The sequence below is a fragment of the Hyperoodon ampullatus genome (genome assembly GCF_949752795.1).
Source record: "Hyperoodon ampullatus genome assembly, chromosome: 2".
Taxonomy (NCBI): Eukaryota; Metazoa; Chordata; class Mammalia; order Artiodactyla; family Ziphiidae; genus Hyperoodon; species Hyperoodon ampullatus.
Window position 1 is genome coordinate 17,843,178 of NC_136915.1, and position 22,712 is coordinate 17,865,889.

Here is a 22,712-nt window from a genome sequence, read left to right on the forward strand (position 1 = left end):
TCAGAGAACAACAAGACACAGAACACAATTTTAGTGGGTGGGGGGCGGTCAATGCACAATACATACAAGATAGATATAAATAAGCAAAGTAATTCCAGTGAGTGCTGAGATAAATTCGCGGACATGGGACTGAGTGACAGGGAGGGAGAACACTAATTCAGACTGAGAAGTGGTCAGGGAAATGTGGTCTGAGCAGGTGACATGTGAGCTCGAAATCTGAATGACCCAGAGAAGCCAGCCATGGACCTCCATGGGAGAGGACACCCCAGGTGGAGGAACGGTGAGGGCAAAGGCCCTGAGGCAGGAATACTTTGTCTTTAAAATAGAGCAGACTCCTGGGCCAGCGCTCATTCACCACTTGCTGCCTCTCTAGGCCCTCAGAGAGGCCCTTTGATGTCCTGGGGCTCCCTTAAGCTCATCCCTAAAATGCCAACTTCTCCAGGAAGGCAGCAGCTCTCTGAGGCTGTGGGTCCCCCTCCCAGAAGCCCTGTGGCTGAACCGGATCTGAGTTTCCTGGTTCCTGTCTGGCAGGGGATGAGCAGACATCCTCCCCGCCTTCTCTCCCCAGGCTCCAGCCCCAGTCCCAAATCTCCATGACAACCCTAGACACAATCCTGATCTGAAGAAGGATCTGGAACAGGGAGCACAAACATCACTGAAGAGACCAGAGGAGCTGGCATACTTGCCTCCCTTGCTCTCTGTGTCCCGCCAATCCCTCCACTGGCCTAACCAGGCCCCTATACCCCAGTCTCCCCAAAGACCCCAAACTGCAGATTCTGCAGGTCTTCCCCATCGCTGGGCACAGGAGGGCCTGGATGGAAGCCTGTCCTCTGCAGCTGCCCCAAAGGCTGCTCCTGCTGGGGGCAACTGCCCTGACTGTGTCTGCTCTGCACACAGGTGAGTACAAGGTGGCTTGGCTGGGGCAGGCAGGAGATTCAGGTCCCACCACCCTTTGAGATTGTGTTTCCTCAATCAGCACTCACCCTGATGAGCTGGGATCCCTTGAGTTGGGAGACACTGGGAAACCCTGTGCTTGGTCTTGGCTGGCACCCTCAAGTCCACCCCCAACCCTCTGGGTAGCTGGAGCTCCAAGTCACCCAGAAGCAGGTGTCTGGGGGCGGGTGGGGCAGTCTGGCACCGGGAAACACTGTGGGCTTCGGAGTCAGACGGCCCTGCGTTCACACACACACCCTTGACATTACTGTTTCCACTGTCTAAGACTTGGTTTCTTCAGCAGTAAAATGGAAAGAATAATAGGCCCTTTCCCCTTAAGGCAGGGGTCCCCAACCCCCAGGGCCAGTCCGCGGCCTGTTAGGAACCGGGCCTCAAAGCAGGAGGTGAGTGGTGGGCAAGCGAGCGAAGTTTCATCTGCTGCTCCCTGTCGCTCCCTGTCGCTCTTCTGCTGCTCCCCGTCGCTCCCTGTCGCTCCCCATCACTCCCCGTCACTCCCCGTCGCTCCCAGTCACTCCCAGTCATTCTCGTCACTCCCCATCACTCGCCTTTGTTCCCCATCGCTCCCCATCGCTCCCCATCGCTCCCCTTCGCTCCCCATCGCTCCCCGTCACTCCCCGTCACTCCCCGTTGCTCCCCGTCACTCCCAGTCACTCCCGTCACTCCCCATCACTCGCCTTCGTTCCCCATCGCTCCCCATCGCTCCCCTTCGCTCCCCATCGCTCCCCGTCACTCCCCATCGCTCCCCATCCCTCGCATTACCACCTGAACCATCCCCACCCCCCGACCCCCGTCTGTGGAAAAATTGTTTTCCACAAAACCAGTCCCTGGTGCCAAAAAGGCTGGGGACCGCTGTCTTAAGGGACTAGTATTATTGTGCATATAAGGTGAGATAAACCATGCAAGACACATAGACAGTGCCCAGCTCGTAGAAGGTGCTCGTTCACCCACTCTCTAAACCTCCGCCTGTCCCGTGTGCCTCCAGGGCAGGTTCTGGCTTTAGTAGGTCTGCACAGATATGAGAAGATGCTCCCACATCCTGAGCCCTAATGGAGAATTTCTCCCCCGAAGACCCACATCCCGGCTTGTCCTCAAGCACCACTGGTGCCCCTACCATGCACCAGAAAAGCCACGTCCTGTTTTCTCTCTACCCTTACAAAAATCAGATGGTTTGAGTACTTACACGTTATCTCATTAATCCTCACAACAACACGGTACCAGTGAGGATGTTTTGGGTTGTAAGTAACAGTTACCAGACTAAACAGAACTTAAATCATAAGGACAGGGCTTCCCTGGTGGCGCAGTAGTTGAGAGGCCGCCTGCCGATGCATGGGACACGGGTTCGTGCCCCGGTCCGGGAAGATCCCACATGACGCGGAGCGGCTGGGCCCGTGAGCCATGGCTGCTGAGCCTGCACGTCCGGAGCCTGTGCTCCGCAACGGGAGAGGCCACAACAGTGAGAGGCCCGCGTACCACAAAAAAAAAAAAACCAAAAAAACCCAAAAAAAACAACCACAAGGACATTTATTATTTCACTTAAGAAGAGAGGCCAGAGATGAGTCCAGAAATGGTTAATTCAGCAGCTCAACCATGTCAGGGCTCCTCCATAATTCTCATGACCTCATCCTTGCAAGGTATCTGCTGCAGCTCTGGGCATCGCATCCTCAGTCAATAGCTTTCAAAAGCAGGAAGAAAAAAGGGGCTCCTCATCACACAGCTCTCCCTTCTTTTTTTTTTTTTTTTTTTTAAATCAGGGAGGAAAACCTTTCCCAGGAACCCTCAGCAAACCTCTCCTTAAATCTCATTGGCCAGAATCAGTTCACAGGCCAATCCCTAAACCTGGCAAATGGAATTAGGATTACAAGGCTTGGTTTAGGCCAAAGACCAGGGGGCCTCTCTGATAATTGAGGGGAATTAAGTTTCTCTTAGCAAGGAGAAACAGGGAATGCCTGTTGGCTGGGCAGGTGCCCAAATGTGTCTCCCACATCCTTTTATTTTTTGGCTGTACTGCGAGGGTTGTGGGATCTTAGTTTCCCGAACAGGAATTGAACCTGGGCCCTCCACAGTGAGAGTGCGGAGTCCTAACCACTGGAGGGAAGGCCAGGAAATGCCCTCCCCCATCCTTGAATAACAAGTCCATAATGCTCATTAAATGCCAGGCACTGTCCTAAGCACTGAACCCATACACATCCACAATCCTTTAGTTTCCACTACAAAATATGAAAAGCTCTGACAACCAAAATTTGTTCTTAGCTAACTAACTGGCAACACCTGACCTGAACTGCCAGGAGGCTGTTTACAGTCTGTGTTTGTCCTACTTAGGGTACATGTTCTGTGCAATTGCTCTAGAGAATGTGTTTGATCGTGGAGGGCTGTGGCAGACTCTCTGTGGGGCTGCAACATATTATATATGTTTCTAAAATCTGAAAAATTCTGAAACACATCCTAGGGTTTCTGAATACGAGACTGAGGACTTGAATTACATTTTTTAATCCTCACAAAAATTCTGACATTGCTCAATCATCCCCATTTTCCCGACAAGAACACTGAGGCTCAGAGAGGCTGAGTGACTCACTCGGGGGTCACACAGCGGGCAGAGGGCAGGGCCAGGCTTGGAACGGGACCGCATGGTTCCAGGGTCGGTGCTTTTCGCCGAAGCCGACCTGGTGGACCCGTGCGGCCGGACGTGTCAGGGGGACGGCTGCTGCTGCGCTCGCACTCCGCGTCGCGCCGCTTCTACTTCGTGGCCCCGGACACCGACCGCAGGCTCTGGATGCAGGCGACGACCCCTAGCGACAGGATCCGCTTCCAGTTCCGCTTCTTCCTGGTCTACAGCCTGACCCCGGCGGCGCCCAACGCCTCCTCCCCGGCGCCGGCGCCGGCGCCGGAGGACCCCTGCACCCCCGGGTCCTACCTGCAGTTCTACGAGGGCCCGCCGGGGGCGCCACGGCCCTTGGGGGCCCGGTTCTGCGGCCTGACCATCCCTGGGCCGGTGGCGTCCTCCGGGGGCTTCCTGGGCCTGCTCCTGGTCACCAGAGGCCGCCAGCCCCACGTGGACTTCGTGGGTGAAGTCTCCTCTTTCCGGTTGGGTGGGTGCGGGCTGGTCCTGAGAGAGGGCGGGGGCTGGGGCCTGGCGGCAAGGTCAGGGGCTTCAGTAAAGGGCGGTCCAGGCCCAAAGAGCCAACCGCAAAAACCTGACTTCCGTGGATGCACGGACCAGCCCCTCACCTGTTCACACACAACTCCCACTCCCACACGATTCCCACACACTCACACATCTCACACTCCAGCACCCACCCCACTCACACACACTGTACCTGTGCACAACTCACACCTCGTACATACACCTGGCACACCCACCTGTGCCACACACACTGAAACACCCAACCCACAGGCCTGGTGTACTGTGCACTCTCTCCCACACACAGTTCACATCATGCACACCTCATCGTACACAATACCACTTTGCACACTGCCATGCAACTCACACACTCTCATGTTCACACACTGGCTTCTCTGTCCTGGGTCCACCTGATTGCAGAGGGGCCGAGAGTTGGGACTCTGGCTGTAAGTGACAGAAACCCACTTAGGCAAGGAAAGGGAACTGATAATAATCCCTTGTTGAGCAGTGCCTTTGGCCCTTTGCATGCCAGATCTCATCTGTTCTCACAGCAGCTCTTCTGGGCCGGTGCTCCTACCCTCGTATTTATTGATGGGAAACAGGCTTGGAGAGGTTGAGTGAAGTGCCACAGGACTCCCAGCTCACAGGTGGAGGAGCCGGGCTTTAACTGCTAGAGTTTGTCCTCTGCTCAAATTGAGTCAAGGCTTTAGTCCCAGCAGGTTTCCCCAGGACTGAAGACACTCACTGATGTTTCAGCAGAGGAGCTGCCAAAGCCCAGAAGTTTCCAAAACCTCGGAGAAACATCATCGCCCTCGCTGGCAAAATATCCAGACTGGAGAATTAAACATGGGGTTGTGAGCACTTCAAGGCAAGAGCAGGGGGGCCTCTGAGAGCCAACACAGGTTCACCAGGAGCTGGACCTCGACATGCCAGGCCCTGGACAGCCCTTCAACCTGAGCTGGTCAGAGAGCACCCCCTGCTGTCTCATGTGTGTCTTTGGGGCCATGACTGATGGTGCCTGGGGTCCCCTTTCTGGCTCCTGTGGGCTCTAGCGTGCCAAGGGTCCTATTATATTGTTTTGCAGGCAGATCTCACAGGCTAATTGGAAATCAACCCCTCCCTCCCTCCTTTCCTCCCTCCCTCCCTTTCTCACCTTCCGTGAGGTGCAAGCCAAGCATGTTGCAGCTGCTTTGTGTTTAGCAGGATTGGACTCAAAAGCAGGCGGCAGTGGTGAAGCCCTGTCACAACTCTGGCTTCCCTGGATCACTTTTTACCACTTTTTACTTGGATTACTGTTTGTGTTTTCTCTCTCACAGATATTCACTTTTACCCCTGCACATCTTTTATAAATTAGAGCATTCACTTTCATTTGCACATGAAAAAACCCCAAGTCAAGTTGGCTTAAGCCAAAGGAGAACTTGGGGGGCTCCTATAACTGGGATATTAAGGTGTTCGTTCAGGTATAGCTGGATTCAGGAGATCAAGTAATGCCACCTGGGCTCTCCCTTTGCATTGCACTGGGTCTGTTTGGCTTCCATCTCAAGCAGCTCCAGTTCCTCTTTCTACTTGGCAGCAAGGTGACCCTGAAGCTCCAAGCTCACAGTCCCCCTTATAACTCTCACCTCAGTGAAATAAAGAGTGAGGATCTTTTCTCTCTCTCTCTCTCTTTTTTTGGCTGCTGCGCCGAGCGCCTTGCAAGATCTCAGTTCCTGAACAGGGATTGAACCTGGGCTCCCGGCAGTGAAAGAGCTGAGTCCTAACCAATGGACTGCCAGGGAACCACGAAGATCTTTTCTTATGGTTCTAGGAAAAGTCCTCGGGGCCAAATTTGATTAGTCACATGGGCCATGTGTCCGTTCCCGGGGCCAGGAATGGAATGCTCTGATTTCCATGTCCACCTCTGAGCCATGGTATTGGTCAGTCCCTCCTGAACCAGCTTTTCTCTACAGAATGGGGTGCTGGGTAAGCCAACCTGTCTGCCACACCCTGTGCACCAAGTCATACCCTTCTCTCACCTGTGTGCCTATTCATTCATTTAACAAAGATTGAGTACCTGCCCTTGTGCCAGGTGCTGTTCTAGGCTCCAGGGATACATGCAGCAGTGAATGAAAGAGAAGTCCCTGCCCCATTTGAGCTGACATTCTAGTGGGGGAGGCAGACCATAAACAAAGAACCGATCAAATCCATAATCTGCAGAGGTGGTAAGTGCTGCAGAGGAACCCAAATCAGGATAAAGGGGTGGTGGGGGAGGGATGGTGTGCCGTTCTCACGTGGAGGTGATGGCAGGCCTTCCAACACGATGACATTTGAGTGGAGACCTGAGGGGAGCAAGCCATGCAGTTACGGGCAGGGCTGATGGCAGGTGCAGTGCCACGAGCCGAGATGAGCTTGGAGTGTTCAGGTTGCTGGGCTACCATAGGCTGCATGCACGCACTCGTGCGCGCACACACACACACGCACTGGGTGCCACAGTGCTCATGAGCATGGGGCTGAATTCCTATCCTGCTGCTTAGATACAAGCTGTGTGGCCTTGGTCTAGTGACCTAACCTCCCTGTGCCTCAGTCTTCTCATCTCTAAAATGGGATTGATAATAGTATTGACCCTACAGGGTTAATGTGAGAACTTAATGAGCTGGGATGTGAACCACGCCTGGCTTGGAATAGGAGCTCAGTAAATGTTAGCTGCCATCATCATCATCATCATCATCATCATCATCACCATCCCCATCATCATCATCACCATCCCCATCATCATCTTTATGATCATACACCTGTCTCATCCATACTCTCACTTGCACACACATGGAAACAGCCTCTCCTGCTCACACCTCCCACATTCCCTCCCCAAAGGGCCAAACATTCTGTGGTGCTCAGTGTCCTCACCGTGCCTCCCCTCTCAACCCCAGGATCCTGTTGTGCCTACTTCCGATGTCAGAACAGCAGGTGCATCCCCCCGAGGCTGGTGTGCGATCCCTGGGCATGGACAACTGTGGCGACGGCAGTGACCAGGCTTCGTGGCCAGCAGCTAACTGCAGAGGTCAGTGACAGGTGTGGCTTGGGCCCTGCTGAGCAGCTGGGTTAGAAGCTGGAGGCCGGGGGCACGGGTGCGGCAGGAGAGGCTAAGGTGAGGCACAGTAGTGGGGAATCCATTCAGACCAGACTGCCTGAGGAGCAGAGGATGTTAGCTCAAACGGTGATCGAATCCAGCTGCTTCCAAATGTCATTTCAGTGGTGGAAGCTTTTCCTAAACAGAACCTTGCAGAGGCCCCAGACCTCACAAGGAGAGATGCTCTACTTGACGTGGGAGGCCTGGGCCGCGGCTGACTGATGTCCCACTGAGAGACTTGAGTTTGACCTTCAAGATTTTGAAAACCATTGATCCAGCCTGACTCCCACATTTTATAGATGGGGAAACTGAGGCCTAGGGAGGAGAAATGACTTGCCCAAGGTCATAGAGTCACTGAGTGACATAACCAGGAATGACCTCTGTGGATGGACACAGGGGACCAGACTAGGTCACCCCTGATTATCCTTCTTAGGAATCTGGATATGCCCCACTCCCAGTCAGGGTTGCCATGTCCTGTTGAACAGGTTGTTCGTTGCAAAAATGCACCTGGCTGAGGGGTAAAACCCAGCTTCCTGGGAGCCCACACACTTCCCTCCCAGCCACTCCTCAGGGTCCTCCCTGACACTATGCTCTGTGCTCAGAGGCCCGGGCCCTACGTCCTCTCCTCCAGCTGCCACACCCGTTCCCTCCTCGTTCTCCTTTATACTGTATCGCCAGCTGGACTCGTCTTTGAACGCTACTTATATAACCACCTCCCCACCTGACATCTCCACGTGGCTGTGCAGGCGGGTCTCACACTTAACTTGCCCCAAACTGAACTCATGACCCACAGCCTGCCCTGCGTGCTGCTCCTCACCCGTGTCCCCTTCTCACTCAGTGGCAGCTTTGAATTCCAGTTGTTCAGGCCCAAACGGTTGAGTGGTCCTTTACTCCCTTTTCCCTCTCAGCCCATAACCAAGCCATCAGTGTTGTCGGAATTAATCTGATGTTTTCCTCATGATAAGGCTGCAGTCGTGGGTTATGAGGAGGAAGATCCCAGAGGTCAAGTGCACACCAGGTCAAAACAACGCGATCACTCCCCAGCATGATCCACGGATGTTGATGTTGGCCTTGGTGGCTGGGTTGAGGCTGTGTTTGTCAGTTTCTCCACTGTTACTCTGTCTCCTCTCTCCACACTGTCCTCTTTGGGAGGAAGTCACCGCGCGCAGCCCACACACTAGCAGGGAGTTAAGCTCTCCTGCCAGGGGAGCATTTTATTCTTTTTTTTGGCCGCACCCCTCGGCTTGCGGGATCTTAGTTCCAGGACCAGGGATTGAACCTGGGCCCCCGGTAGTGGAAGCGTGGAGTCCTAACCACTGGACGGCCAGGGAATTCCCCAGAGGAGGCTTTTTTTTTTTTTTTAAAGCATCCTTTTTTTCTTCTTTTTTTAATTTTATTTATTTATTTATTTATTTATTTATTTGTTTATTTATTTATTTATGGCTGTGTTGGCTCTTCGTTTCTGTGCCAGGGCTTTCTGTAGTTGCGGCAAGCGGGGGCCACTCCTCATCGCGGTGCGCGGGCCTCTCACTATCGCGGCCTCTCTTGTTGCGGAGCACAGGCTCCAGACGCGCAGGCTCAGTAATTGTGGCTCACGGGGCTAGTTGCTCCGCGGCATGTGGGATCTTCCCAGACCAAGGCTCGAACCTGCGTCCCCTGTATTGGCAGGCAGATTCTCAACCACTGCACCACCAGGGAAGCCCCCAGAGGGGGCTTTTAATTGTTTTTTTATTTTTATTTTTTTTGCGGTACGCGTGCCTCTCACTGTTGTGGCCTCTCCTGTTGCGGACCACAGGCTCCGGACGCGCAGGCTCAGCAGCCATGGCTCACGGGCCCAGCCGCTCCACGGTGTGTGGGATCTTCCCAGACTGGGGCACAAACCCGTGTCCCCCGCATCAGCAGGCGGACTCTCAACCACTGCGCCACCAGGGAAGCCCCTCTGAGGAGCGTTTTAAAACACTAAGTCAGATCGCGTCACTCCTGTGCGCAGGACCCTCCTCACTCCTCACTCAGCCCACACAAGCCTCCCAGGGGCCCCCAGGCCCTGAGTGACCTGGCCCGTCACCTCCCACCTGCCCGCTTGCTCCAACAGCTCCTTCACTCCGGCCCCTGGCAGCTCCTTCCACGCTCCAGTCTTGTCCTGCCTCTGGTCTCTCACTAGCTCTTTCCTCTACCTGGAAGGCTTTTCCCAAAGGTTTACATGCTCATTCCTTTGCCTTCTGCAGGTCTTGGCTTAACCCTCACCCTCTCCATGAGCTCTTTCCTGACCCCTTTGTTTAAAAATAGCAACCCTGGGATTTCCCTGGGCGGTCCAGTTGTTAGGACTCCGCGCTTCCACTGCAGGGGCCACGGGTTTCCTGGTTGGGGAACTAAGATCCCACAAGCTGTGCGGCCAAAAAAAAAAAAAAAAAAAAAAGCAACCCTGTTTCCATTGAAAGAAAAACAGGTAAACAAAAGTGGTATGTCCACACACTGGAATATTGTTCAGCCCTACAAAGGAAGGAAATGCCAACACATGCTACAACCTGGATGAACCTTGAGGACATTATGCTGACTGCAATAAACCAGTCACAAAAGGACGAATACTGGGGCTTCCCTGGTGGCGCAGTGGTTGAGAGTCCGCCTGCCGATGCAGGGGACACGGGTTCGTGCCCAGGTCTGGGAAGATCCCACATGCCGTGGAGTGGCTGGGCCCGTGAGCCATGGATGCTGAGCCTGCGCGTCCAGAGTCTGTGCTCCGCAACGGGAGAGGCCACAACAGTGAGAGGCCCGTGTACCGCAAAAAAAAAAAAAAAAAAAAGGACAAATACTATGTGATTCTACCTATATGAGACATCTAGAGTACTCAAAGTCAAAGAGACGGAAAGTAGAATGATGGTTGCCAGGGGCTGGGGGGAGGGGAAATGGGGAGTTATTAATAATGGGTTCAGAGTTTCAGTTTTATGAGATGAATTCAGTTCTGAGAATGGATGGTGCTGATGGTTGCTCAACAATATGAATGGACTTAATACTAAGGAACTGTACTTAAAAATGGTAAATTTTGTTTTGTATAGTTTACCACAATTAAAAGAAAAATAGCAACCTTGCCCCTCGCCAACATGCCCTGTCCCTTTTCCTGCTTAATTTTCCCTCGTAGCACCTATCTCCATTTGACACATGGTAGAATTTGTGTTTCGTGTTGCCTCACACTAAAATGCCAGCTCCATGGAGACATTTTTGTCTATTTTGCTCACTGTCATATCCCCCAGTCCCTAGAGCAATGTCTGGGGTATAGTAGCAGGTGATTGAAAAATACTCAAGTGAGTGGAAGAATGAACCTCTCTATGTCTCCGTTTCCTTATCTGTAAACTGGGGATGATAAACCTAACCTCTCAGATTTTTTTTTTTTTTTTTTTGCAGTACGCGGGCCTCTCACTGTCGTGGCCTCTACCGTTGCAGAGCACAGGCTCCGGACGCGCAGGCTCAGCGGCCATGGCTCACGGGCCCAGCCGCTCCGCGGCATATGGGATCCCCCCAGACTGGGGCACGAACCCGTGTCCCCCGCATCGGCAGGCGGACTCTCAACCACTGCGCCACCAGGGAAGCCCTAACCTCTCAGATTTGTCATGAACTGTAAGTGAAATACTGTGGGTGAAGGGCCCAGCGCAGAACATGGTGCTTGGTGCACAGAAAATGCTCAGTACAGCATTACTCCTTGAGAAGTAGCTCCATTCATCCACCCCAGCCCCTGGAGCTAGACTGTGAGTTCAAGTCCACCCCTGTCACTTCCAGCTGTGTGATCTGGGCAAGTGACTTAACCTCTCTGTGCCTCACTTCTCTTATCTGTGAAATAAAAATACTAACACTAAGAGGTTTTGGGAGGATTAAACAAGACATAATCATACCCTGCAAGGGGCAGATCTCAGTGTGTTAGAGCTGTTATTTCCCACTGCCAGTCCCTCTCTGGTGCCCAGCCAGGAAGGGAGTATGGATGATGGTACCTCCGGGCCCCTGACTCTTCCCCCAGCTCGCAGGTCTGAGGGCCCCCTGGGGATTGCAGCTGAGCGGAGCCCCCCAGCACGCTGGGACCCTGCACGGCAGGATGCGGCTCCGGAAGGTAGATGGCTCTTGGTCATCACCTGCTGCCACTCCTCCCGCCGAGACCACACCTGTCCCTCTCCAGGGGTGGGTGGGGGCAGCTGGCCCGGGCTGAGGCCTGAGTGCTCTTTCTTGCGACAGGCCTCCAGCCACGGGGGGTGGCGCTGGCCTCCTCATGGGCCTCCTCTGGTGCAGCTGCCCCTCCAGCCGGCTGGCTTGGTGGGCTGGTGGTGTGCACCGTCCGTTACACATGTCCTGGCCAGGTGGCCCCTGGGGGCCTGCGGCTGAGTGAGCCAGGTCAGGGGGGTCATCCTTAGAGAGGCTGTGGGCATCAGAGGAAGGAGAGTGGGCTCTGGGGTCAGACAGTCCCTGGGTTCTGCCCCCACCCCCCACAGGGCTGTCCAACCTTGGGCAGATCATATAACCCTCCGAGACTCAGTCTGCTCCTCTGGAAAATGGGATGATCCCTGCCTCACAGGGTCATGGTGAAGGCCACAGGAGGCAGCTGACCCTGCAACTTGCACGGCGACTGGCACTCTGCTGGATCAGTGAAGGGCAGGGAGTAGGGGCCTCGCTCACCTGAAGCTGCCTTGCTTCACTCCCGGACCTCACTTGCCCTGCTTTGCCCCATCCTGGCCCACCCTCGGGTACCACGAGTCCAGTCGTAGTCAAAGACACAGGAGACAGCCCTGGCGGGGATAGCACCGTTTATTAAGAAAGATCAAGACAAAGACCACAGGAGGGTCCCTTCTAGGACACAGAGGCCAGGCGTCCCGGACCCACATCTGGGGGCTGCTGGTGGGGAGGGCGCTTGCCCCCAGTTGGGCCCTGGGGCTCCCGCAGATGGGGCAGGGCTGTCACGCCCCCTTCCTGTCCCTCCCAGTCATGAGTCCCGGCTCCCCTCCCCAAGGCATTGACTCTTTCCGACCACCAGTGCTCCCCTCCCCCCATGCGCCCTGGGCCTTCACTTCCAGATCAGTGGGGGGACGTGGCCTGGTGCAGGCAGGGAGGCACTCTCAGTGCTGGGCTCTGCCTGTAGCAGCTCCTGGTAAGAGTGGGGTGGGCTTTCCCTTGCAGCCCCTCAGGGCAGGGGCCCTGGGCTAGGTGTGGGGTGGGAGGGATGCAGGCCAGGAGGGCTTGGTGGGAGGGGGGAGGCTGCCAGGGGCCGGTGGCCTGGCTGGCTAGGCGGAGGTGGAGGGGCGCTGGGACATGGGCTGGCAGGGCTGGGGGCTGCCTGCCCAGGGGTGAGCTGCCTTTTGCACCACAGTTAGCACTAAAGAGCTTTCCCAACCCGGAGGAGGGTGGCGAAGGCCACTGCGATGCCCTCTGCTCCGGGTAGCTGGTGAGGCTCCAGGCTGGAAGCCGAGGTTGGCTCCTGTAGAAATGAGGGCTGCCCAAGGGCTGAAGAAACGGGCAGCCCAGCACTACCTTGGGGGGCTCTGTCGGTGGGGGCAGTTCTGAGCCTGCTCAGCCACCGTGCCCGACCCCAAGTCCTGGTGACCCTTTGAGGCACCTGCTCTCATGCAACCCGCCCTGCCCAGCAGCCTGTGGCTTTGCCCAGGTGTGTCTGTGTGGGGTGGCGTGCCCACCCTCCAGTCCAGCCCAGGGCAGTAGCAGCAAAGCGTGGCATCGCCTCCGTTTCTTACAAAATATTCATAATAATAATATTAATAATAATATAGTCGACGCTGTGGGGCTGGGGCGCTGCCCGGGAGTCCGTGTGGGGCAGGCAGTGCCTACGAGGGGCAGGGGCGCGTGTTGGCCCCTGCCTGGGCGCGGTGCTGCAGGTCCAGTGGCTGTGGAGGCGGGGTGCCAGGCCGGGCAGAGTGCAGCACCAGGTTCTTGATACAGCCCGTGATGCCCGAGGAGAACCTGCCCCCGGTCAGCACCGCCACGTCGGGGGCTCCACCTGTGGGGAAGGGAGAAGGCGGGGCCTGTCAGCTCCAGGAGGTGGGGGGAGGAAGGCCCCGTGCTCTACCTGTGCCGGAGCCCCGGGCCCTCCCCCACCTGGAGGAGCGGCCCCAGGCCTGCACAAGGCCCGAGCTCAAGACTTACCGACGTAGATGCTGCCCTTGGTGTTGACTGCCACGTTAGGGCCTGGGGACTGACCGCTGACCAGCTCCTCTCCGTCCACCTGGATGGAACCTCTCCGGCCCTCTCTGCAGTGGAACGGGGTCAGGCCCCTCACCACCGATCCCCCGTCCTTCTCAACCCAGTGAGAGCCCCCTCCCTTTGCTTACAGAGACTCCAGTCAGAGCAGTGTGCCCCCTGCTCCCCGAGTTCTTTCTTGCCCCCTCCCTCCGCTGGATGAGAGATCTGGTCCCACAAACACAGCTTCCTAGCACCCCACCCAGGCTTCATCCATCCCCTAGGGTGCCTGTGCGCCCACCCCAAGGAGTTCTGTCCTGCCCTGGAAGTCTGTGCTCTGGCTGGCGGGCTCTCCCCTGACCCTGGCTTCAAGTTCTGTCTTCCCAGAGCTCAATGCCTGCCTCCCTGCGCATGATGGGGGGCGTCCTGTCCCAGTCCAGGACTCTGGGCCCTTAGCCCTAGTGCCCGGGGGGCTCCCTTACCGCAGTGCCATCACCCGATGCCACTCGCCATCGTTGATGGGGTCCTCAGAGACAAGGCGGGCCTCCCCACTGCCCAGCTGGTAGCTGCAGTCACACAGGCCCAAGAGGGTGTGAGCAGGGGGCAGGACTGGAGGGGGTGTGGGACGGTGGTGGTGGTGTGCAGCTGGGGCACTGGGCGCTGCAGCTTCTTGTTGGGGGGGCCATGGGGCTGACCGGAGGGGAAGCCACTGAAGGGTAAGGGGGCTGAGGGAAGGGTGAGGAAGGGTCGGGTGCCAGGACCCACCTGAAGACAAGGTGCCCATCCTGAAGCCCAAGACTGATGAAGTCCTTGCCTCGGCCAGACTCTCCCAACTCCTACCAGAGAAGCACAGGGTTCCTGGGGGCTACCGACAGCTGTGGCCTCCTCCTTCCTCTCTCCCACTTTTGTGGCCACCAGGGGGCTGGGAACCCTGAGATCCTGGGTGGGACGTCCACACTTACCACGCCCTGCCAGAGCAGGAGGCCGCTGGCCGTGCTGGTCTGAACCTCCAGCTCGATGGTCTCGGGCACCTCGGGGAGACTGTGGTGCGGGGGAAGTGGGTGAGAGGGCAGGAGTCCCAGATTCCCGTTCCCCACCCTGGGCCCACAGACTCTCTTCTCACCTCCTGGAGAAGATGCGGCCAGGGAGGGCGAGGAAGCCGTCATCGTAGAAGTAGGCTCCGTACTGCCCGGGGGCATCTGTCGGGGGAGTGGGGGCGATGCTGGGACACCTGCTCACCCGCATGGAGTATCCATCCCGCATCGGTGCCCTTGACCCCCACCTCCACCCCAACCTGTACTACTGCAGGGCTCTGAACCTGCAGTCCCTGGAGACCCAAGGGGGCTGGGGGCAGAATTCAGAGGCCTGTGAACTTGGCTTGGAGAACATTACAGTTCTAGCCTTGCTCACTTCTCCCTGAAGGTTAGCGGTTCCTTTAGTTACGCAGGTAGGCAACACACTGAAGGAGTAGCAGGGCCTGTGACTCAGTCACCAATGGAAGATTTCCTTATTGCATTACAGTCGCTGCAAATATTTCAAAATATTGTTTATGCTTATTGCAATTGTGGTAGCTGTTGGGACTAACGACCCTAACCCTAACCCTAACCCTAACCCTAACCCTAACACTAGATTTTGTATTTAATGTGTTAATAAAGATGCAAAAAACTTCAAATATTTTGATAACCTTCTTTCAGAACAATTGATTCCCTTTGAAATCCTATGTATTTCATTCTATGCAGTCAGTAGGGTCCAGGTAGGGTGATCAACCATTTCTATTTGCCGGGTCCTGTCCTGGTTTTAGCTCTGGAAGTCCCACATCCCCAGAAGCTCCTCAGTCCTGAGCAAACTGGGGCAGCTGGTCATCTAGGTCAGTGGCACATAAACGGTTCTGAACCTTTGTACTCCCTCCATCTTACAGACGGGAAGACAGGTCCAGGGATGAGTGACTTGCCCAGGAAGTGGGAAGCCTGGATGGCAACCCAGACCTTTCGGCTGCATCGTCCACACTGTGTGTGTGGCTATAACATCCCCAACCCTACCTGGTCAAAGCCATCCCACACCAGTGCTGGCCCCTGAGGCCTGGCAGCTACCAGGGTAGGTGACACTTTGCCACCCTCCACCAACTGATGAAGTTAGCAGCTAACAGTTACCAAGCACCTACTATCTGCTAGTCACCATGCAGGAAGTTTCACATCCAGCTACGAACATAATTTTTAATTGGGTCCTTGTAACAACCCTATGCCTTTGCTATAATATTAACAAAAGCTAACATTCTGTGCCCAGTCTGGACCAGACATTGTTCTAAGCATTTAAAATGCATTAAAGAATTTTACTCTCACACAAAATTTTATCCAAAGCCTTGTGGAAGGATGTTACTTCTTTCTATTTTATATGTGAGGACACTGAGGCACAGAGAGGTTAAGTGAGTCACCCAAGTCACACAGCTAGTAAGTGGTAGAGCTAGGATTTGAACCCAGGTTCTTATCCACTATGCCACTACCTCTCCTATTATATTAGTGATAAATAAGATATGTATCTATAACGCAGTTAGCACAGGGCCTGTAAGTGTTCAATAAGTATTCATTTTTACAAATCATTATCATTGCTTTTAAACAGATTGTGGAATCCTCGAGAATGAGGGTCCTGCCTTATGCATCTTATATTTACTGCTCCCAGGGCAAGGATGGGCACACATACATGTCTGTTGCTGGAATGCATGAATACAGAGGAGGGTACAGAAGTGAAAGTGGTTCAAGGGCCTGCCCAAAGTCACTAGGCAGTGACCATAGGGCAGGACCCAGCTCTGTGCGGCTGTGCTCTTCTTATTCTGTCTCTCTATGCCCAGGGAGCCTCTCACCTGGGCTGGTTTTGTTCAGAGGCCAGGATGGAGGGGTGGGGTCATTGGAAGAGGGGCTGAGAGACCCAAAGCCTGGGAGGGACAAGCCTGCTCAGCAGCTCTGGCTGGTCACGGCAAGTACGTACCGTTGCCCCCACTGCCTTCAAGATGCCAGTCGGACTCCGCTATGCCATGTGCAGAGCCTGTGGGGAGAGGCAGGGTCCAGTCGGTGGGCTGTGTCAGGCCCCAGCGCCCCAAGGGGGAGGTGGAGAGAAGCTGGGGCAGTTACCTTGTTGGCAGCGAGGGCCAGAGAAGCCAGGGGGACAGAGGCAGCGGGTGCCCTGGCAGGTACCCCCATGCAGACAGGGCTCACGGAGCTGGCAGGGGTTCTCCTCATGCTCACAGAGGTCTCCTGTGGGCCAGGGGAGAGGCGAGTGGGCATGGGCTGGAGCGACCACTGACCACCCCCCACCCCTCCCTCCCAGTGCCTGGCCGGGCTCCCTCGCCTTTGAAGCCGTCTGGACACAGGCACTGGAACTCGTATTCGCCGGCGGGCATGCACGTGGCGCCATTGCGGCAAGGCTGGCGCTCACACGGGGAGCTGTCGTAGCACTGCCCAACGCCCCGGCTGCCCAGGAAGCTGTAGGTGAGGTCCAGCCGCTTTCCATTCACTGACACCTGTGGGCATAGGGACACTAAGGGACTCGAAGAAGGCAGGAGGCTGAAGCATGGGTGTACCAGCAGAGAGAAGACTGCAGCAGAGGGTAGCTGGGAACCCAGGCTGGAACTTGAGCAGTAACGTAGGATTCTAGGGTCAGGGGGGAGGACCAAAGTCAAGGGTCTACTGTGTGCCAGGAACATCCATCAGTGCAGTCCCTCCTCACTACAACCTTCAAAGCAGGTGTAATTATCCCCATTTTACAGAGGAGGAAACTGAGGCTCTGATCCCAAGCGCCTTGGGCTGGCTGCAGGCGGAGGGAAATCACCCCGCCCTCCCCGCTTGCCGTCTGGAAGTCGCTCACCTCGCCCACGCAGCCGCGGAAGTGAGCGCTCATGTTGGTGGCCAGGGGCAGCTGCAAGGACGGCTCCACACCACCCAGGTAGAGCAGGGTGTGCAGGTTGAGGCCCTGGCTCTTGCCAGGTGAGGAGCGCAGCACAGGGCGCCCGCCGTTCACCCGCAGGCTGCCGTCCTTGTTGAGACGCTCTGCGGATATGCGATGCCAGCGGCCCAGGGCCAGGGGCTCGGAGCTGCGCAGAATGGCCAGCCCTGGGGAGGACGCCGGCAGGGTTGGCACATGGATGGCCCTCTGCCCTGTCCCACCCCCTACAGGAACTTGAGCAGACAGGGAACCTCCTTCAGCCTCCCAGTGTCCCAGAGGAACCCGAGAGGACTAGAGACTTGCTTCAGGTCACACAGAGAGAAGGAACGCAAAGAACAGGGGACTCCAGTTGGTCTGACTTCAGAATTTATTCCTCCCGCCTCCTGGGGGTGTGGAGGGCCAAGGGGGGCATGGAGCTTGGTGCCTACAGCTCAACTGCATTTGGTGTCAGTGCTCACCTGACCCCAACTCGTAGCGGAACTCCAGGTGGCCGCCAACCATCGCCAGGGACACGAAATCCTCTACAGGCCCACTCTTTCCCCCGCTGAACAGCAGGACTCCGTCAGGTGCCAGCGGCTTAAACTCAACGTCCAGGCGTAGCTCGTGGTGCGTGTTGGTGAGAGCAGGCAGCGCCAGGTAGGAGCCCGCGCCCGACAGGGAAGGGGTGGTCACAGTCACACCTGCAGGAGCCACAGCTCAGCCAGGGCAGTGGGGATGCCAGAGTCCTGGGAGGGCTCCAACTAGGCAGCCTTCCTCTGGGACCCCTGCCCACCCTACTCTCCAGTCCTAGAGGCTCGGGATCAGCTGGGCAATGGCTGCAACAGCCTAGAAGCACCCTGCCCCCAGCACTACAGACCAGGCTGGATCTCCAATTAGATGGGGTTCCCCTTTGGGGCCCTTGTGTACGGGATTCAGGCTGGGCATGAAGCTTGGCCAGGTGACTTTGAGGCCCTCTGGCTCTGGAATAATTTTATCATCCATAGGGCCCGTCGTGGCCTCAGAATGCCCTGCCCAGCTTCTCCCGTCCTTACTGGGACCCCTGGGGGTCTCAGGCCCAGCTCCACTTACCTTCCTCACACTTCATTCCCGAGCGGCCCAGGTGGCAGCGGCAGGTGTAGCCTCGGCCGTCGGGCCGGTTCACACAGGTGGCGTCGGGCCCACAGGCCTCTGGGGGACACACAGGCCAATGAGGAGGACACTGAGGTGGCCTGGGAGATGGTGGGGTCCTGATGCCAGAACTCTAACTACTGCCTGCCCCCCGGGGGCCTTGGCTACTTAGGGCCGGGACACCTGGGAGGGCTGCATCGGGTGACCGGGGAGGAGGAATGGATTCGGGCGAGGGTGGGGCCAGAGGAGGCTGGGCAGGGAGAGAGCAAGGGGGCAAGTGAACGAGTGACTCTTTTGTTCTTGAAAGACTGTACCTGGGTGGTGGGTAGTGGGGTGAGTGCCTTGGTAACAGATGGGAAGGTGGTAGGTACCAGGGAGCAGTGATTGGGGCTGGGGGGAGTGTCTGGGTACAGTGACGGGGGATGAGTGCTTGGGTAGCAGAGATGGGAGGCATGGTGGATATTAGGATGGCAGTGATGGAAGTCAGAATCCAGGAAGAGTGGTTAAGTACTCGGGAAAGATGGAGAGAGTGTGGTGAGTCCGGTTAGCAGTTGGGGTGGGTATGACGGGGCAGCAACGGGCAGAGGGAAGAGCCCGGAGTGGCAGTGATGGAGAGGGTGGGTTACACACCTGGGTGGCAGTGCAGGGCCTGCGAGTGCTCACAGCGGCTCCCGGTGAAGCCAGCCGGGCACACACACACATAGCTGCTGCTCTCCGAGTCCTGGCACTGGCCCCCGTTCTGCAAAGCAGCCCCCAGAAGTCAGACGGAGAATACTCTGGCCCTTCCCCACTCCCCACCAGGGCCGGCCATGGCTGAGGACAGCGGCCTGGGCGGCCGGGAGGAGTGTGCGGTGTGGGGTTACCTGGCAGGGCCGGTCCCGACAAGTGGGGCAGTGGGAGATGCCGTGCGCCGTAAGGTTGAGGTCGTGGAAGACGATCTCCTCACCCTGGATGCGCAGCTCCCGGACACAGCCTGGGGGGCGGGCAGGCAGGATGAGCCAAGGCAGGGGTGCTGGGAGGCCTGCCCAGCTCCAACCCACGCCCTGCAGTGCCCTCCCAGGTGCTCTGCCAGCCAGGTGAGGTCTGGCCAGGGCTGAAGGTGGGGAGGGGGTTCACCTATGAAGCCGCTGCTCAGCCCTGCCTTGGGGATGGCGCCATAGTCGGGGTAGCCACCCAGGTAGAGCTCCTCATTCAGGTCCAGACCCTGGAACTTGCCCTGGACAGGGGGTAAGTCAGGAATGGCAGAGGCTGAGCGGAGGTGGGGAGGGGCTAGGAATAGAGGAACGGGGCTGGGTCTCACCTGGGAGGTGCCGTTGACCGGGGCCAGGCTGCCCACGATCAGGGAGCCCTGGGTGAGGCTGCGCAGCAGGGTCACGGTGTGGAACTGGCCCAGTGCTAGCGGTGTGGGGTGACGGATGGTGGCCATGCCCGAGCCCGCATCAAACCTGCTCCACGGGGTGGGAGGGAGGGCCAGAGCGGGAGAGAGCGGATACGGGGTTTGTAGGAAGGGCTGGGCAGAGAACCCAGGCTGGGCAAAGGTGTCGACGCCATTCCCTGCCATCCTGCTCCAGTTCCTGTCCTGCCTTGTGCTCTCGCCCCACCACCACCCCCAGCTCACCCTATCCCTGCCCCTCCCCAGGGGTTCTTCTTCTCCTATACTCTTTCCCTGGGAGCTTATTCAGAGCAGCCCCCGGGGCTCCAAGTGCCCCTGGCTCTAGGCCCTACAGCCTAGCACCTGGCCTCACTGTTCGTCTGAGCACTCCTCCCTCTGAGATGACCTTGTTTCCTTCCTTCTTTGTTTGTGGCTGGTCTTCCCCAACTAGAATATACATTCCCACAAGGGCCAGAACTTGATTTGTTTTGTTTGTATCAGTGCCTGGCACATAGTAGGTATTCAGCAAAAAACTGTTGAATGAATGAATGAATTCTGGCCTGCAGCAGTCCCACCCTGGAAGGACACACTCAGCATCGCTGAGTATTTCTGCTGCAACTGTGTGCAAGTCTGAGGCTGCTTCCTCCGCCACGTGGCTGGCGCACTGTGCTGACCCCGGCAGCACGGGGGGTCACCGAAGGTAACGGCCACATCTCCTCCTTCTTTCAGAACCTCCGTTGTACAACTCAGCCCAGGGTGGTGTGTGCCTGATGAAAGTCCTGCAATCTAGCACCCCAGCCCTGCTTCCCCTGTAAACCGGGAGGGCGAGGGTCTCACCGGAACTCGGGCCTCCCGCCCACAAGGCCGAAGGAGATGAAGTCGGGCTGCCTGTTGGCCAGGTTGGTGGGGCTCCCTGGGATCCGCTTCTGCCCGTTGTACAGCAGCATCCCTGGGCGGGCACAGCTGTGTTAGGGCCTCCCGTCCAGCCATGGGCTCCCTGTCTGCCCAGCCCCGGAATGAATGGCCCAAGCTTTCCCCACGCTAACTGCTGTCCCTCCCTCCAGCACACCCCACACAGCCAGGGCGTCTCACTCTCAGGATGGGGCCCTAAATAGAAGGGGTTTGCTGAGAGCCCCTAGAAAGAAGCTGAATTTGCTTCACTTACACTGTAGGGTCTACCTGAAGGAGGAGAGGGAGGCGGAGACTCACCCGAGTAGAGAAGGAGGCCTGGACAGTGAAAGTCAGAGACCCGTAAGAGGTGGGAGGAGACAGATGAGAGAGAGAGAGAGAGAGAGAGAGGAGGGAAGGGTGAGAGATGGGGAAAAGGAGGAAGGAGCAGAGACAGGAGCAGGGAGATGGGACAAAAGGACTGGGGGTTGCTGCACCAATGGCAGAGGGACCGGGGGAGGCTGGGGTGCAGGTATCACAGAGGAGGGAATGGAGGAGAGGAGGCATGAGAGAACCAGAGTGGGAGGCCCGGCTGGCCTGGAGCCCCTGGGGCAGGGAAGGCTGAGGACTGGGGGCTGCCAGGGCTCATACCCTGATGGCAGTGACTTCGGAGATGCCCAGCCCCGGGTCCCCCAATCAGCTCCTCCCCTGCTCACCATCGGCTGAGTCGGGCCGGAAGGTGATCTTGATCTCAAACTTCCTGTAGGCATCCTTGATGGTGGGCAGCGGCAGGAATGAGTGGGGGGTCTGCGTGAAGTAGGGCACCACCCGCTCTGTGAGCAGAAAGCACAGTTCAAGACACCACCCACAAGGTGGCGGGCAGGGTGCTGCCTATCCCGGGGTGTGTGGTCTCACCTGGCACCTGCAGATGGGCAAAGGCTTTGACCTTGCCCTGGCGGTTGGTGGCGGTGCAGACATAGGTGCCTGCGTCCTGGGGCTGGACCGAGGGCAGCAGCAGCATGTTGTTCTCCAGGCGGCTGTCAGGCGGCAGGTTCCCATCCAGCTGCAAACACACTGGCGCTTTGAACCCTGGCCTTGGCCCACACCTCCACGGGGCCTGTCTCTCATCCCTGCCTGGGGCCCACCCTCAGACATGGCGCGCATACTCTGGGCCAAGCCTGGGCCAGCTCCTGGGGGCACCGAGATGGTGAAGACCTGGTCCCTTCCCCTCAGGCACGCCCGCTGGTTTCCTGCCTAGCATTTACCTTGCTCCAGGTGATGTCAGGAGTGGGGTAGCCAGAGACCATGCAGGGGAAGACAGCTGCAGAACCAGTGGGCACACGGACCTCTGGGGGCGTTGAGATCTGCGGCAAGGCTGAGAGGGGAGGAGGAGACACAGGCCATCAACCTGATGACACCAACTGTTTGTAAGCCCAGCCTGTGTCCTGACTCATTTAATCCTCATGCCATCCCTGGAAGGGAGGCACTATGTCCCCATTTCACAGATGAGGAAACTGTGGCCATTCACTCCTGGTTGCACAGGTGGAACCATGCAGAGCCAGGGCTCAGGGACAGGTCCAACTGACTCCATAGACCGAGCCTCTTCAACACACCTGGGTGGAAAATTGTGCAGCCCTCTGGGGACCTGAAAAGGGGGTACTAGGGCAGTGTGGGTAAGTTTGGGGCAAGTCATAGGGCTTGAGGTGAAAAAGAATAGCCTTTGAAGAACACACAGATTGTCCATGTTTTACTGTCTTTTACGTCTGTTTTGTGTTTGTGCTGTCTCTGCCGTCAGACTGAGCTGTAGGTCTTCCTCATCAGAGCAGGAGCTCCAGCAGGTGAAGACTACTTATCTGATTTCCTCTTGATGCCCCATGGCACAGCTTTTCCCTGCAAGTTCCAGCTGCCCCAGAGGAACACTCACTGCTATCCCCTGCTGCACCTGCTTGTTATGAAACCTGCTCCCTAAATACACCAAATTGAAAATCCCCAAGAGAGCAGGAAGGAGGCGTAGCACAGGTAAGGCAGGAGATGGCGTGAGAGCAGCCCCTGCACGCTCCCCGGCC

At 57.0% G+C, this 22,712-nt stretch overlaps 2 protein-coding genes across 3 annotated transcripts in view; one reads left to right on the forward strand and one right to left on the reverse strand.

Annotated features, from left to right (window-relative positions):
* Window positions 1-815: 815 nt before the first annotated feature.
* On the forward strand, window positions 816-11,679 carry LDLRAD2 (low density lipoprotein receptor class A domain containing 2; the record flags this gene model as incomplete). Its single annotated transcript, XM_079720110.1, is given in 8 exon segments — window positions 816-897; window positions 3,610-3,651; window positions 3,654-4,040; window positions 6,979-7,047; window positions 7,050-7,113; window positions 11,114-11,274; window positions 11,397-11,552; window positions 11,651-11,679. Coding segments are annotated over 8 exon segments (990 nt in total).
* A 266-nt stretch (window positions 11,680-11,945) lies between these two features.
* The window catches only part of HSPG2 (heparan sulfate proteoglycan 2), a 101,453-nt gene continuing 90,686 nt past the window's right edge, over window positions 11,946-22,712 (reverse strand). Inside the window, exons 78-97 of one of the 2 annotated variants that reach the window (XM_079696983.1) lie at window positions 21,912-22,021; window positions 21,562-21,709; window positions 21,363-21,479; window positions 20,596-20,707; window positions 19,687-19,831; window positions 19,503-19,602; window positions 19,250-19,359; window positions 19,017-19,125; window positions 18,348-18,446; window positions 17,738-17,959; window positions 17,202-17,446; window positions 16,686-16,857; window positions 16,469-16,591; window positions 16,326-16,382; window positions 14,467-14,542; window positions 14,309-14,384; window positions 14,109-14,179; window positions 13,826-13,909; window positions 13,311-13,414; window positions 11,946-13,164 (exon numbers count right to left, since the gene is read on the reverse strand). In XM_079696983.1, the coding sequence (XP_079553109.1) occupies window positions 12,992-13,164; window positions 13,311-13,414; window positions 13,826-13,909; window positions 14,109-14,179; window positions 14,309-14,384; window positions 14,467-14,542; window positions 16,326-16,382; window positions 16,469-16,591; window positions 16,686-16,857; window positions 17,202-17,446; window positions 17,738-17,959; window positions 18,348-18,446; window positions 19,017-19,125; window positions 19,250-19,359; window positions 19,503-19,602; window positions 19,687-19,831; window positions 20,596-20,707; window positions 21,363-21,479; window positions 21,562-21,709; window positions 21,912-22,021 (2,453 nt within the window). In that variant the 3' untranslated portion in view covers window positions 11,946-12,991. Of the gene's footprint in view, window positions 13,165-13,310; window positions 13,415-13,825; window positions 13,910-14,108; window positions 14,180-14,305; window positions 14,385-14,466; window positions 14,543-16,325; window positions 16,383-16,468; window positions 16,592-16,685; window positions 16,858-17,201; window positions 17,447-17,737; window positions 17,960-18,347; window positions 18,447-19,016; window positions 19,126-19,249; window positions 19,360-19,502; window positions 19,603-19,686; window positions 19,832-20,595; window positions 20,708-21,362; window positions 21,480-21,561; window positions 21,710-21,911; window positions 22,022-22,712 lie in introns of both variants that reach the window. The other variant, XM_079696982.1, reaches the window with a different exon arrangement.